At 42.5% G+C, this 16,998-nt stretch overlaps 1 protein-coding gene across 3 annotated transcripts in view; it reads right to left on the bottom strand.

Annotated features, from left to right (window-relative positions):
• Positions 1-959: 959 nt before the first annotated feature.
• Positions 960-16,998, bottom strand: part of ppp3ccb (protein phosphatase 3, catalytic subunit, gamma isozyme, b) — a 41,891-nt gene continuing 25,852 nt past the window's right edge. The window contains exons 9-14 of one of the 3 annotated variants that reach the window (XM_066650393.1): positions 16,721-16,846; positions 16,456-16,533; positions 10,448-10,532; positions 10,016-10,113; positions 6,448-6,474; positions 960-4,227 (exon numbers count right to left, since the gene is read on the bottom strand). In XM_066650393.1, the coding sequence (XP_066506490.1) occupies positions 4,055-4,227; positions 6,448-6,474; positions 10,016-10,113; positions 10,448-10,532; positions 16,456-16,533; positions 16,721-16,846 (587 nt within the window). In that variant the 3' untranslated portion in view covers positions 960-4,054. The remainder of the gene's footprint in view (positions 4,228-6,447; positions 6,475-10,015; positions 10,114-10,447; positions 10,533-16,455; positions 16,534-16,720; positions 16,847-16,998) is intronic. The other 2 variants (XM_066650394.1, XM_066650395.1) reach the window with 2 other exon arrangements.

The following is a 16,998-nucleotide window of genomic DNA, read 5'->3' as shown; positions in this document are numbered from 1 at the left end:
TGAAAAGAAGTGAAGTCGTGCTCTACAGGGAACGTGAACGTGGCCTTTTCTGCGGTTAAGTGCAGTGTGTTTACTGAGTCATTCACTGGAAACAAGAACATATAAATGTGCCATGACTTTTCAAATCCTCCAGTGCTCAACTGTGTCCACTTCTCGCTTTTATCTCAGCGTCTGTTCTCTTCAGGAGACTCACGCATCTCAAAAACATCTCAAACCCGTCTCTACAGTCGAGCCCTAGACGCTGGTTTAGCACTTTCTGCGACTTGAGGTCTGTGCTCTGGAGCGCTTCAGACAGCAGCTTCTTAGTTTTCTTTTGTGTCCATTTCCTTTTCTCAGTGTGAGCTGCATTTTCTCTCCACGTCCTTTCAGACCCACGGCAGTGAGCGGACCTTCTCACACTGAAAAGATGGACCGAGACATCTGCTGTTTAGGTCTGAAGCGAGAGTGGAGCTTGGCGCCCTCGTCTCTCAGAGAGAGGAAGGTGAAGAGGTTGTTTTCTGTGAGACTCCCCCAGGCCTCGCGCAGCCACTTTTTCACTCCGACTAATGCAGGTGGATTATCTTGTTTTAACTGCCACACAAACAAATGAAGCACTGTTTTTAAAAAAAAATTTTGACTGGAAAACCAGTAAGTGGTAGTTTCTGGCTCCGACACTGGATCATTCTCTAAAGCTGTGTACGGCATGTGCTTTTCTCTGACTTGGTTCATCGCTGTAGAAGTGAATGACCTTCGTGATGTTCTGAACGTTCAAAAAGCACCGCTTTGGAGAATCACAATGACCTTCGTTGAGCCGGGGAACAAACACAAAGCTCGGCCTTGGGAACTCCGAAAGGAAACGGAAAGAAAGAGCTGAAAAGATTCAGAGTGGTTTACGGAGAAGCGACGCGTCCAAGGCCGTCGAGCGCAAATCAAATCACGCCAAACACAAATAACCAAACCAGACCCAGAGTCAGTTCCCCAACTTGTTTTTTATATATATATTTCTTTAAGTTTCTCATTTTTTCCTCTTTGTCCCCCCTCTAAATGGAGTGATACATCTACTGAAATCAAGACTCGTCCCCGTCTCTCAGGACAAGGACGTCACAAAAAAAAAAAAGATCCATTTCTTTGTTTTATATCAGCTACTGAGAAATAAAAATCTTAATAAACATCATTTGTTTCTGTACATTCTGACAGATATGTCTGGAATCCATAACCGAAGTCAGAAATGAAAGCCCTCCTCCTCCTCCCTTTAACATAGAAGTCCCTACATTTCCACCATGTTCTATTTTTCCCAAAACTTTATTTATTCACTAGCACCCGAACCCAGCCCCCCCCCTCCCCTCAGCTGAACTCACACCACGGCATACGTCCCCTTCATCAATTATAGTGGAGGGGAGGAAAACAGAGCAAAAAAAAAAAAAACCCTTTGGATGCTGCAGACCCCTTTCTGAAGAGAACAGGCAAAAACCAGCAAAGATAATAAATAAATAAAATAAAATAAAAAACTAAGTGTGGAATCACTGATCTGAGATTTTCCGGATGCAGGCGGAAATCAACAGCATGATTTAAACAAAACAAAAACAGCGTTTGTCTGCCGTTTCGTTCGTCTCGGCACACGGTCGTGGCTAACGCAGCTAGCTTGTTCGGCTAGCTACAAATGCTAATAACACTTCACAACACTGGTCACTGTTCTTTGGACGGGATTTTCGTTTCGCAAACAATATAAAGTTACCTTCCAGTTTTTGTGACCGATTTTCAGCTGCTGAGAGCACAGTTAGGTCTCGTGCCACAATAAAAAAAACAAGTAGCGCGTCTCTGGGAGAACAGGCGCATCACGAACTGGAAAGAAATAGTGCAAAGAAATCTAGAGCTCAAAGCTGATAAAGCTAAATTAATCATAGGGATGTGTTTTACAGCAACAGAACGAGAAAAAAAAACACATTCCTCTCCCTGCCTTTTACATGAAGAAAGAGGGAGAGGAAAAAGACGAGTGTGTGGCGGACGAGAAGAAGGCGTCGGCTGGTGAGAATGAGGGGTTTGGCCTTCGTCCTTTAACCGTTACACCACACTCAGTCCCAAAACACACCCAACAGAGCCGCGACTTCAACTAAAACTGGAAACCGAAAACAGAAAGGGCCCAAAAACAGGCGCTGTGCCCTTCTGTAAAATAAAAAAAGACACAGACGGAGTGATGTTAATCCCTTCCCACAAAACAGAGGAGGAAATCTCTATTTAACACCAGACTTTTATTCTAGAAAATACCGACTCAGCGGCTGTTTTCTCAGAACATCGGCCCATTCTCTCCGAGAGAGAGTGGAGACGATGTTTCACGGTAAATACAGGGTTAAACCTAAACCCGAACCAAAACCAACAAAGACCTTCACAGTTCAGTTCGAGACTCGACACGCGGCGTCAAACAGTACGTTACTTTTTCAAGAAAAAACGAGCCGAGATTGAGTCTGTCGTTCGTTACACGCTGCAGGTCAAATCCCGCGAGACGTTAATTTGGTTTCGGATGCGTCTCGACGTTCGGAGACTGTTCTGAGGTCACACTCAGCTTTGAGAAAATACACATTTTACTAAAAAACACTCAGTGAAGGTGACTTCCTCCTTGGTCTGGGGACAGGATTTTGGAAGTAATTTTAAGATTTAAAGAAAAGTGACAAAACAGAAGCAAAGCCGGGTTTAAAAATAAAAGTAAAGCATTGGAGAAAAGCAGGATGAAGGCGGGGAGGAGGAGGAGGAGGAGACTGTGAATGAATGTAAGGCATGTCGCTAGAGTTTAGTGAACAGCACAGAGAGCGACTCAGAGTCAAGACCTTGTTCTCCAAATCACTGCAAACGGTCCCTTTTGAAATATTTATACGACTTTAACTACAGCTCCGACGTCCGGAAACTATCAAAACAAACCGGAAACAAGCAAAAAAACGGGTGGGGGGGTTATTAACTCTTCATTCGCTCTGAGTCTAACACACGGGTCACACACTCAGCATCAGAACTTTAGAAAATAAAGAAAAAACAAAGACATAACCACTTTAATAAGCATTTTATAAGTGTCTGAAGAATCTGGGACTGTGTCTCTTTTGTCCATCGCTAAACCGAACAGAATACAAAACAACAACAGCAAAATAAAGCAAAAGAAACAGGAGAAAACCCCAACCTTAACCCAAACATTCAAGTGCAGGAACACCTTAAAATATACATTAAACACAGAAAAGTGAACACTTGAATCAGTAACACTCCCCTCGGCTCGGCTTCGGAAAAGCGCCATCTGTAAGTGTTTCAACAATGAAAGCTTTGTTATTTCTCTATTGTTTTTGATTTTTTTGTTATTTTTATGTTTAGTTTTTTTTGTTGTTGTTGTCGTCCCGTCTGAGATTTTACACATTCATCTCAGGGACTCACAAACTTACGCACTGTATTTTTAAAGTTATTTTAAGTTTGAGGCCATTGCCAAGCACACGCGCGCGCACGCACACACACACACGCGCATGCGCACACACACGAATGTAGAGAAAATGCTGCTGAACTAATAAAAAAAAGATAAATCAGTATTGAACTAAAAATGTACAAAATGGACGCTCTCTCCTCGACTGAAACTGATGAAGACAATCCAATGGCACACACCGATCAGCCATAACATTAAAACCAACTTCCCTGTGTCTACACTGGAGAACCGCAGCGTGACCCGCGTGAGGTCAGTGGAGCCGAGAGAGTGGACAGTGAGCGCAGGAACACGGAGGTGGTTTTAATGTTATGGCTGATCTGTGTGTTTACTAAATATAAAAATGTATTATATATATCTTCGAATGCTTGTGTGTTTTCATTGATTTATGTAAATTCTCACACAGACAGATTATATATTTATCAATAAATAAATAAAAACCATGATTTTTATTTGTATTTTTTTTGACTACACTCTTTTCTCTCCTAAAAACGGTCCCAGGAGAGCTGTCGTGGAGGGGGCAGCGCTGCTAAAGAACAGGACGGGGAGCGGACGGAGAGAGGAGAGGAGAGGGGGAGGAGAGAGAGAGAGAGAAGGATGGAGGGAGTGGAGGAGGAGGTTTTGGGATTACGCCTGAGCGTTGGTGCCGTTCTTGTCGGGAGAGTTGGCCGCGTTGATGGAGTTCTGCATCTCCGGCTGTTTCCCATCCTTCCGAGGAGGCATCCTCTCGTTTATCCGGTCCAGACCTCGCGCCTCCTCGAAACTCTGGATCTTGTGCTGAGGTTTGAAGCCTTGAATCGCTGAAGAGGAGTGAAAAAGAGGGGGAAACGTTAAGATTCATAACCTGCCGTGGCCTTTACGAAGGTTAGTGATACTGTTATGACACATGAATACGGTCTGATCATTACACAACAAATCCACATCTAAAACAAGCCTAAAAATCTACATTAAAAACAGCAGGGACCGCGCGGCCTGGGCCTTTACAAAGGTCACTGCTGAGGGGAGATACTTTAATGATATTCATCTTCGTCTGTGTTTGTGACGGTTTTACAGCGACTACGCTGAGGCTGGGAGATACATTCACATCATTTTAGCTGATCAACAACAAAGTAAGATGAGAGAATAAGGGTTATGGAAACATGTTACTTACTTGATTAGGGTTGGCCGTGTTAGCGTGATTAACAAGAGAGAAAACACAACACTCATTAGAAGCCACTGGTGCAGCACAAAGCCACTTTTCACTAATCAGAAACACTCATCAAATACGTCTTTACACCAATAAAGAGCAACACTGGACACACACAAAGCCAAACACGGGACACACACTGAGCCAAACACTGGACAACATCAAAGCCAAATCCTGTACATGTTCAGCACAAATGTTCATTAAAGCACTTTACACATGTAACACACAGCTAGCAGCCCCTGCTCTCACTGCATCTGTTTCCACCGACTCCACAACACACTGCAGGACACACTGGGCAAGGGGACGCATAGCTAATGAATCAAATAAGTAGCTCAAGAGGGTTGCTTAGTTCAGTCAGAAGAAACACAACAACAATAACATCCAGAGACTAAACCCTGGTGAAACCGTGCAGTGTTTTTATAAACACAGACGGAATTAACGCTCGCATTTCTGTCAGAGCCACAGCGCTCGCGTTTCCCTTTTAAACTTCGTTTTTTTGTCGAACAGGAAATGATAAAAGATAAAAACAGACTCCTCTCACACTGTGGTCGACACACTGCGAAGCCCTCGGCGCTCAGAAAACCAACCGCCACCAAAAACTAAAAACACCAGCGCGCCCCTTAGACCCGAGGAACTCCTGATGATCAGCGCAGCATCAGAACTGACACCAACCCCCCCACCCCCCGGCTTTCTGAGAGAACGAGCTGCTACACAATCAATTAATACATATATTTGATATTTTAAATACACACACACACCTACACAGCTATAAGCCATAACATTAAAACCACCCCGTTTCTACACTCACTGTCTACTCACCGTCAGCTCCAATGACCACAGGAGCACTGTGTACTTCTACAATTATAGACTGTTGCTCTACATCCTTTGTTTGCCTCGTCTCACTTTGCAGTGACACTGACGTGGTGGTGGTGTGTTAGTGTGTGTTGTGCTGGTGTAGAGTGGATCAGACACAGCAGTGCTGCTGGAGTTTTTAAACCCCTCAGTGTCTGGACTGAGAACAGTCCACCGACCAAAAACATCCAGCCGACAGCGTCCTGTGTCACTGATGAAGGACTAGAGGACGAGCGACACACACTGTGCAGCGACAGATGAGCTACTGTCTCTGACTCTACATCTACAAGGTGGACCAACGAGGGAGGAGTGTCTCACAGAGTGGACAGAGAGTGGACACAGGGTTTAAAAACTCCAGCAGCACTGCTGTGTCTGATCCACTCTACACCAGCACAACACACACTAACACACCACCACCACGTCAGTGTCACTGCAGCGCTGAGAATGATCCACCACCACATCACACCTGCTCTGTGGGGGTCCTGAGCGCTGAGGAACAGGGGGAAATGGGGGGTAACAAAGTATGCAGAGCAACACTGAACTACAGAATATTTGTAGAACTACAGAGTGCTCCTGCGTGGTCAGTGGAGTCAAGACAATAGATGTTTCTGTTACGCTTCGGTCTGAGCACTTTGTTTTACCTGTTTTTAAAAAGAGAACAAACTTAATAAAACAATTCTGCTTCCGTTTCTCCCCCAACGTATTTAATTTGTTAAAAAAATAATGAAAGGGTAGCTGTGAATCAAGTTTGTTTCCTGCGAGTCATGGATGCGCCAAGTCCAAATCCCCAAAAAATGGAGGGCATGGTTTTCCCAAATCAATAAATAAATCAATCAATCAATCAACAGTGGCTTTAAAAAGCACAGAAAGCACACTACAGGTGAACTACAGTGACAGACGAGACACACTGCAAAGACACAGAGACAGACAGTTGGACAGACAGACGGACGTTCTAGACACGTTCCAAAGAAGTGATGCGTACCTCTGGCCTCGGCTGCTTCTACGGTGGCTGTGTAAGCGTGAGTAGCAGAGTGCCATGCCCAACACAAACGGAGAGAGAGTGAGTCAAGTTATCAATGCAAATCAATCAATCATCAATAACAAGCTTTACCCAGCATAGGCTCCACCCCCTCACACACACATACACGCACGCACGCACACTCACACACACGTGCACGCACACACACGCGCACGCACGCACGCACGCACACACGCACAGAGCAAGGTTAGTTCAGCCGCTCTGCTGTGTTTTCAGAAACTCATGCCTTGAAACTTAGGTTAGCGTTTCAGCCTCTCGCGTTCTGAACTGACGTCATGTGTCCACAGGGGGCAGCGGTGGTCTGATGGTTAGAAAAACGCAATTGGGACTGGATGCTAAATACAAATGTTACATGCTAACAAGCTAATGCTGCTGCGACTGTAAACCTCCTCAAAATCCTCCGTAGACTCCCGCCGCAAGACGTCTGTTGGGTGCAAGGCTCCAGTTTGAGGAGCTGCTGCTGGTGTCTAACAGCCCTGAGGGTTAATATCAGACTCACATTCAGAGCGCTAGCACTAGGCTTAGCTTGTAGCATGTAGCATTAATGAGGCGGGATTGATTATCTGGAACTTTCAAGCAATAAAACAACACTAGGTATTATTTTATTAGGTGTAATTGTGTAATGTATAACTGTAATCTAAAATTCTGACGTTCTCTGCTACACTTTTGTCTTTTAATGGTGTGACTGTGTGTCGTATTAAATTAGACAACTGTCATTTTATTCAACTGAAAAGAACCTAAAAATGAAGTGAAGAGTTTATTGGGTGCTGCGTTGGTTCTGAGCTCCATCAGGAAAAAGCTGCAGAAGACTGTGATGGGTTTGTTCTGTTCTTGGGGACAGTACTGTGTCCTAAAGCCCGTGTGAGTGTGGGTTTAGACCAGTTACAGATGGAGGCAGTGTTAGAGTCGGGAACGGACCGCATTAATACTTAATTTATAATTTTCTTTGTCATTTTTAATACCACCCCCAACAGTTACCACAGAATGACAAGTTCAGGAGTGGGTTTGAATTTTAAATTACAATTATACGCTACAAAAGGCTTGTACGCTCAATTAATTTAAATTGTAATGCTTCACTGAGCTGTCGTTGCTGCAGAAACTGCACTATGTAAAGTCTGGAGAGAAAGAGAGGAATCCGTCCCCTGAATCTCAGGACACTGCTGTAAAAGTGAATTACATTCTGAAACTCTAGGGGGAGCCCAGGAGCTAAAATATCAAATCTTACCTAGAGGTGCTTTAACGCTGTGAAAAAACATGACAATCAAATCAGACTGAAATGGCCATCGCTAGCGCAGCTCCGACTGAGATCAACGTAAACCACAGCCCCGTTGTTAACGTACATCAGGGGCCTGTTCTTTACCTGCTTTAAAGAGTCATTTTACTCCGAGTCACACTCAACCTTTCAATGTGTGAATCCTTAAATATTAACGTTTAACCACAAGCCTTCACAGTGTGTGTGTGTGTGTGTGTGTGTGTGAGAGAACATCACAGGGCGTTGGTTTTAACTTGGAACTCAAATGAGAAATACCTCCATCCCCATGGCAACAGCAGCTAAATCTGTAGCAGTGCGTTTCCTCTGTAAGTGGTCATCAGCAGAATAAAATCTACTAAGAACTCCCCGTGTGAAACAGAAACTACGCTGATAACGGTCTGTGGTCGTAAAGAGAAAACAGCTGAAGGGGGGCAAGAAGAGCGTGAGGTCCCTTACAACGTTTTCTGCTGCTGCTGAGGATTCACTTTAGTGAAAAGTGAATTTAAAACTTGATCAAAGCTTTTTCTAAACCGTCTTTATTCGAAATCAGTAAATAAACTGAATTAAAACGTATTAAAGAGGTGCGTTCTCTCTATTTCCACAGAAACTGTCCACAGCAGCAGCCCACTGAGGATTTCTGAGCGGCGAATACAGTGTGGGATAAAACACAACACACAAGATATGTTGATATTTATTGAGTGTTTCCGTGCTGCTACAAACCTCTCTGAACTCATCCAGATAAACGCCACTGTGCTTTAAGAAAATGGTGGTGTTTCTTTATACATTTTAAGACATAAGTCATTCCTTTATCGATATTAAATGTAATTCATGGCACTAAGACACTCATCTACGCTTTAAAAGGTGAGATACGTAAAAAAACACAAAACAGATCAAAGCTTCAAACAGATAAACGTTAAAGTTTCAAAGGCACGAGTTTCTTTTCAGCAAAAACAAAGCAGACCACATTAGACTGAAACATTAGTTCAGTATTGGAGTCATTGTTGTAAGAGTATTAAAGAAGTGATGGTTAAATCAGTAGCGCAGCAGAGAGACAGCAGCAGGGAGACAGCACTACAGCGGTAGTGAGAGCTGAGGGCGCAGGCTGCAGGACAGCAGTGAGAGCTGAGTGAGTGTAGAGTGTTAACACTAGTTGTTGAAGTGTGAGTGTGTGTGAGCTGCTGATGTGTGTCCATGTGCCTGAAGACAGGAAGAAGTGGTGTGCTAACAGTATCTCACTAAAGTGGGTCACATTAAAGCGAGCATCACACAGACGGAGGGCAGTGGGGGTAAATCTCTGATGTCACAAAACGCCAAATTCAGTTTTAATTGATTAGGAAAGGGTCAGGGATCAGTGTCGGTGCAGTGTGTGTTTCTATCGGTCTGTTCTTATTGTTATGGCTGTTAATGGTGATGTTGAACTCGGGTCCACGCTGAGGGTTTGATCAGAGAGAGTCAGAGATGAAACCTGTGTGCGCTCGGTGTAGTATCAGATCTGAACAGGAGCTGCTCTGAGGAATAAGAGCAAAACACACCTGAGGATTGCTTTCGGGCCGAAAAACGAGCGCAGTTAATAACATTTTAGCTTCCTGCCGCAACTGAACGCCACCAGCGCTCCGAGGAACTGTTGTCTATTAGATGCATCATGTTAAAATTATGGGCCAAATTCTCAACAGGGTTCTCTCTCTGTCTCTCAGTGTGTGTGTGTGTGTGTGTGTGAGAGAGAGGGGGGGTTGGGTGTGATTAAAACAGAAAAACACTTGATCGCTGAAGACAGGAGAGAGTCAGTAAAGGAGATTAAAGCGAAGATAAAAGACAGAAGACTGAGTGAAAATGACAGAAAGTGAGAGAAGTGAGAGATTTTATGTAGAAATGTTGTGTGTGAACGCACGCACACGCACACACACACACACACAGAGAGAGAGAGAGAGAGAAAATGAAAGAGAGACTAAAGTGAGAGGAAAAAGGAGAGCAGTGTGCTATGAAGTGCAGAGCAAAGGGCGCAGGGGGTGGGCTCAGCACGCAAAGCACAGGACTGTGTCAGAGTCAGGACAGTAATAATAGTGTGTGTGTGTGTGTGTGCTGTATTTTGTGTGTGTGTATGCTGTAGGCACATGTGTATATGCTGTATTTTGTGTGTTTGTCTGTGTGCGTATGCTGTATTGTGTGTGTGTGTATGCTGTAGGTGCATGTGTGTGTTTGTGTATGCTGTAGGTGCATGTGTGTGTGTGTGTATGCTGTATTGTGTGTGTGTGTTCTTACCGCTCTGCAGTGTTTGTCTGCCTCCAGAGAGAACTCCTAGTGGCAGCGTTCCTGTGGGAGTCAAACCCTTCAACTGCAACACACTCTCATTCTCCTCCCTGAGGGGAAACACACAGCGTAAGAAACACTAATGCTCATGTAGTCCAACTCACACAGGTTCAGTAACTACTTTATATCATTCAGAGTAATATTCAAGTGTGTGGAGAGAGAGAGAGAGAGAGAGAGAGAGAGAGAGAGAGAGAACACAGAGGAAAAGAGCATGTGTGAGTGGGTTTACCTCTGTACAGAGAAAACTCGGGCCATCTTTGTATCATTCAGTATCAGAGTAATATTCAAGTGTATGAAGAGAGAGAGAGAGAACTAAAAGAGAGAGAGAGAAACAGAGCAGAGAGAGAGAACAGAGAGAGTGTGTGTGTGTGAGAGTGGGTTTACCTCAGTACAGAGAAAACTCGGGCCATCTTCCCAATGGCACGGATCTTATTTCTGATCACTTCCTTACGGACTGCTGGAGCACCACCTTACGCACACACACACACACACACACACACACACACACACACACACACAAAGAGAGAAAGGCAAAACATACAACCAGTTATTTTTTTCAAAGCTAAAATACCAAAGGCTCCTCACCTCTGGCAGTAAAGCCTTCTCTGGGCTGCTGTGGTCCTCTGTTTCTCTGTAAAAGCAGCTGTAAAGTCTCATTTAATCATTTTTTGTTGTTCAAAAGGAAAGCGGGTGGGACGAATGCTGGAAGGGGTCGACATGATGGTTCCTGGTGGAGCTGGCTCTACGGCTGTAAGTTGCTTCTCTGTTGAACAGATTATTCTCAGCTGACGATGGGGTGGTTGGGGTCGGTCCATCCACCACGTTTTTGTGAATTATAGACGACGCGAACAGAAAAACCAGCACGGACACGGCCCAAATTCACAAAAACAACCACATATCGAAAAACACTAAGAACCAGCATTACACCAAAGAAACGACACAGATAATTAAACCAGGCTTGTTGATACAAAGTGTATTTTTGATATAAACCGCTGTAAAACAGTTCTTTTCGTAGCAAACCCCACTCAGATCTCTCCCTCCTTTTGCTGCCGGCCCGATCACGGAGCGCCTACGTCACCTGGAGTTTATGGGGAATATGCAGTGGATGGGAAAACGATTCATGTCGTATATTTTTACTGATATTTCTTTACTGCATTTGCAAATGTTTTGGATGAAAACCCCTTTAGAGTCACAGCAGCGAGGCGCATCACCCACCACCCGAATCACACCTGCTCTGTAGAGTCCTGAGTGAAGGTAGAACGGGGTAAAACGAGCACACGGAGTAACAGAGGGACTAGTCTCTAATCGTAGATCTACGAAGCGCAGCAATGAAGATATGCCTTTGATGTTATGACTGACGGTGTATATCTTTAGAAGAGTCATATATTTGAGCACTAGCCTCTGCTGAAGAGGGATTAACCCATTAGAGCCCAGACTCAGTTCACTATAAAGCCAACTTATGAGAAAAATAATAAAGAACACAGAATAACAATTTTAGGGTAAAATTCCCAATATAAACATCACTATAACCATTTTTCCCTTGGGGGGGGGGGGGGGTGTGTGGACACAGCACCGTTCACTAAAGCATTCGCTTTGTTAAAATGTTGGAACACACCCTTCAGAAAGAAAAACACACTTTTTAAAAAGAGCATTCTGTAAATGAGGTCATCTGGTAAACGTCAGTTAGGGGCGTCATGATTTAAAACGGAAGGATAAAGCTGCGTAGGGAACTCTCCACACCTTAGAAAGGGTGCGTGAGACATGTCACCATGGGCTCTTACGGGCTCCATGAAGAGACACCATCCAATCTGTCCTTCACTGATAAAACCATAGCTGCTTCTCGTTAGACACAAGGCTGCCGTCTCTCTCCATTCAAACAAAGACGTTGGTTTGCCACGATTGTTAGCGGCCCGTAAAGGGGCAGTAAGGCAGAGAGACGGAGAGATCAAACCTAACGTTAGATCTGTCACTCCCTGGAGGGATCAATAACCCCCATTTCCAACACTCTCCGGGCCCAGAGACACACAGAGGAAATGTGTCAGGCCAAGATATAATTACGCACCACTGAAAAAGAAGGACAAATCAAACGGGCATCAGGCGCAGTAAAGTGGGCCATGGTATTCCTGCGCCACCATTCCTCGCGCTCCGGGAGGAGGGGGCTCAGGATGATTTCATTATATACACACTTCACGATGACTGAATTAAGGACAGAATGTACCAGGTACAACACACGGCCACCTACGCACACAGCGAGGACATTCATCACGAGTGGGTCCCCGCAGTAACAGCCACTACTCAAACCTTCACACTGGACTTTCAAACATAGCTGTGAGGATCTAATGGTATTCAGACTGGACAATACACGAGGACAACTACTGACATTTATAATTCAGAACTTATCCTAATGATACTGGAGTAAATAAATAATTCACTATCTATTAAAAGTCAGTATTAAATATGGATTGTTCAGTATCGAGTAGGAATCATATAAAAAAATCTCTATGAATTATACAATGTCCATTATGAATTATTTAGAATTTATGAATTATTCAGTACCTACTTATTACCTAATTATTCATAGTTTGATATGAACGACCCATTAGCAACTATAAATTATTCAGTACTTACTATGAATTAATTATACATAATTGTTTATGTATAATTAATTACCTGCAATTAATTATTCAGTGTATGATATGAATTATTCAGTATCTGGGATTCAATTATTCAGTACCTACTACACCTTATTCAGTATCTGGGATTCAATTATTCAGTACCTACTACACCTTATTCCGTATCTGGTATTCAATTATTCAGTACCTACTACACCTTATTCAGTATCTGGTATTCAATTATTCAGTACCTACTACACCTTATTCCGTATCTGGTATTCAATTATTCAGTACCTACTACACCTTATTCAGTATCTGGTATTCAATTATTCATTACCTACTACACCTTATTCAGTATCTGGGATTCAATTATTCAGTACCTACTACACCTTATTCCGTATCTGGTATTCAATTATTCAGTACCTACTACACCTTATTCAGTATCTGGTATTCAATTATTCAGTACCTACTACACCTTATTCCGTATCTGGTATTCAATTATTCATTACCTACTACACCTTATTCAGTATCTGGTATTCAATTATTCAGTACCTACTACACATTATACAGTATCTGGGATTCAATTATTCAGTACCTACTACACATTATTCAGTATCTGGGATTCAATTATTCAGTACCTACTACACCTTATTCAGTATCTGGTATTCAATTTTTCAGTACCTACTACACCTTATTCAGTATCTGGGATTCAATTAATCAGTACCTACTACACATTATTCAGTATCTGGGATTCAATTATTCAGTACCTACTACACCTTATTCAGTATCTGGTATTCAAATTTTTCAGTACCTACTACACCTTATTCAGTATCTGGTATTCAATTATTCAGTACCTACTACACCTTATTCAGTATCTGGGATTCAATTAACCAGTACCTACTACACATTATTCAGTATCTGGGATTCAATTAACCAGTACCTACTACACATTATTCAGTATCTGGTATTCAATTAACCAGTACCTACTACACATTATTCAGTATCTGGGATTCAATTAATCAGTACCTACTACATCTTATTCAGTATCTGGGATTCAATTAATCAGTACCTACTACACCTTATTCAGTATCTGGGATTCAATTATTCAGTACCTACTACACCTTATTCAGTATCTGGGATTCAATTAATCAGTACCTACTACACCTTATTCAGTATCTGGTATTCAATTATTCAGTACCTACTACACATTATTCACAATCTGAGATTCAATTAATCAGTACCTACAACACATTATTCAGTATCTGGGATTCAATTATTCAGTACCTACTACACATTTTTCAGTATCTGGGATTCAATTACTCAGTACCTACAACACATTATTCAGTATCTGGAATTCAATTAATCAGTACCTACTACACATTATTCAGTATCTGGGATTCAATTACTCAGTACCTACAACACATTATTCAGTATCTGGGATTCAATTACTCAGTACCTACTACACATTATTCAGTATCTGGGATTCAATTATTCAGTACCTACAACACATTATTCAGTATCTGGGATTCAATTACTCAGTACCTACTGAGCACTTACTCAGTGCTTACAGAAAGCACACGGCACTCTTCACTGCATTTATTTTCAGACAGAAATGTCCCGTGAATCCTGGCTCACGTTCCAGTTCGGGCCGTTAGAGCCTTTCCCAGGGCGACGGACTCTGAGACTGGGGCAGTGACGCAGCTGATTTGGGGCGGTGCCATGTTACTGTCGAGGACACATCAGGTGTTGTAGTATTCTCATTACAGATGTGGCCAGGTGTGTCCCAGATCTCCACGGAAGGAAGTGTGAGTGAGGAGTTGTGATGTGCATCGTACATTGTATGATTCATGATAATATCATAACTTTTAAAGCAAAATTTAAAACAAATAATTACTTTAATTAATATCAGTGTGACATTGATTTTTTCTGAAAATAATAATGTATTGTTTCATCGCCCAAAATATCGTTATCCCCAAAACACCCTGAAATATCATGATATTATTTTAGGGCCATATCGCCCACCCCTAGTGAGGAGATTAAAAGTGTCTGGGATTCACTGAGCCCTGTACACAGCTGTACTTTAGTGATGGTCTCTTATGATCCCATCCTCCAGAGTGAACAGGGTCATACAGACCTTTAGGACCAGTTTAGTGTTGGAATACACTGCAGTGTGGAGGGTTTCAGAGAAACCTGTTTGACCACGGCACAGAAATAAGCCCCGAGTCGAGCTCTTCACACACTTCCTCTAACAGTCCAGTCCTGTTTTAAACAGATGAAGTGATAGCGAGAGAGGAGCTCTGTTCTCCACAGAAACAACGCTCTCTCGACTGGTTTACAGCAGAGAGAAAGCTTAAATACTCAATATATTAATACTGTATTTTCCAATGAAAGCACACAGTGAATAGTGGGGGGAATCACACTAATTTAACACTGCTCTTAAAAATAAGTCAGAAAAAAAGAAAGAAAAGAAAAGAAAAAAAAAACTCTTGTTTTGCTTCCTGAGGGCTTTCATTTTAGAGACCAATAAAGGCCTTGTGGTGGAAAACTCCACTCGATGTGAGAAAATATAAATTTATGGGCAATAAGCGTTTTCAAAGAAATAAAAATGAGAAGTCAATGTAATATCAGTGATGTGCTTTAACAGGCTCCAGGTGAAAACAGCGCGGCGCTGGGAGCAGGTCACAGTGGCTCTCGGCGCTTGTAGTAGTAGGTGAAGGAAGCGTGGCGCCTCTATTATTAATCAATGTTTTGGGACTCTAATGATGCGTAGAACAGCTGCGTTGTTTTCCATCAGCTGAGCGTTTTCTTATAATTTGTCTTCACGTGAACAGTTCTGGCTTTGTGGCCCCGCCCCTTTCCGTTACAGATGTAATGAACTGTAGTGCATGTGTAGCCCATGTTATATATATAGTTAACACAAATTAATTTGTTTAAAGCATAATTATGAAAACTATTAATTGAAAACAATGTAATTCACACATGAAAACTTTAGATTGTTATTAATAGGTAAATGTTTCGAGGTCATGCAGAGTACCACCTCTTGCTGTTTCACGTACCACCACCGCCTGAGAACCACTGACCTACAGTAGTGTTAGTATTCACTGATATTATAAAGAGGCCAGTCAGACAATGATTAAAACTAGGACATGAATAATATAGTTACCCCCGGTTTATCAGCTGATATTAGCTCCCTGCGGTATTAGTAACGCAGGTAATGAATAAACCCAGATGTCAAGTGATATATCAGAAAAGTACAGTGGCAATATTTGTGGCACTGGACTATAACTATGTTTTGATCAGAATCAATAAATGATCATATCTTATATTAATAATGAGTCCAGGCACTGGATAAAAACTCAACTGAAACAGAAACAACGCTCTCTCGACTGGTTTACAGCAGAGAGAAAGCTTAAATACTCAATATATTAATACTGTATTTTCCAATGAAAGCACACAGTGAATAGTGGGGGGAATCACACTAATTTAACACTGCTCTTAAAAATAAGTCAGAAAAAAAGAAAGAAAAGAAAAGAAAAAAAAAACTCTTGTTTTGCTTCCTGAGGGCTTTCATTTTAGAGACCAATAAAGGCCTTGTGGTGGAAAACTCCACTCGATGTGGCCTGATTATTCTGTTTTTTTCTTTCATAGACTGTGAGAGACTGTTTGGACTCTGTGTGTGTGTGTGTGTGTGTGTGTGTGTGTGTGTGTGTGTGTGTGTGTGTGTGTAAAAAAAAAAAAAAAAAGCCTGAGGAGTGTGGAGTGTATCAGGTGTGTTTTTACCTTCGCAGGTGTCGTCTCCTTCTGACATGAGCTCATCGTCAGAGCAGATATTTAACACGTTCACCAGCATCTCTGTCACTGAAAGCACACACACACACACACACACACACACACACACACACACACACAGGTTTAAGTGTCAAACACAGATGTACTGTGTGTGCCAAAGCAGGATTGGTTATTCAGACACGACGCAACAGAGCACCTGTAAAACCTTCAGAGACTTTCAGAGCTCTGAGAACAAGTGTCCGAATGTTTTTGGTACCTTTTTCTCCAACGAAAGGCAGAGACCACGTGAAGACGTCCATGAAGTTGGGAAGCCAGTACGGGTGAGGAGAACAGTTAAACTGACGGATATTCATCACGTTGTTCTCATATTTCAAGACAGCAGCTAAGGAGGGAGAGAGAGAGAGAGAGAGAGAAGAGAAATGAGAGAAAGACAAATGCAAAGAATGAAAAGGAGAAAGGGTGAGAGAGGAGAGAAGAGAGGGGTGTGAAAGGAGAGAGAGAGAGTGTAGAGAGTGAGTGTTTGTAGAGAGAGAG

Source organism: Hoplias malabaricus, chromosome 18 (assembly GCF_029633855.1).
Source record: "Hoplias malabaricus isolate fHopMal1 chromosome 18, fHopMal1.hap1, whole genome shotgun sequence".
NCBI lineage: Eukaryota > Metazoa > Chordata > Actinopteri > Characiformes > Erythrinidae > Hoplias > Hoplias malabaricus.
The sequence above is the reverse complement of the archived record's forward strand: the minus strand, read 5'-3'. Positions and strand labels throughout refer to the sequence as shown.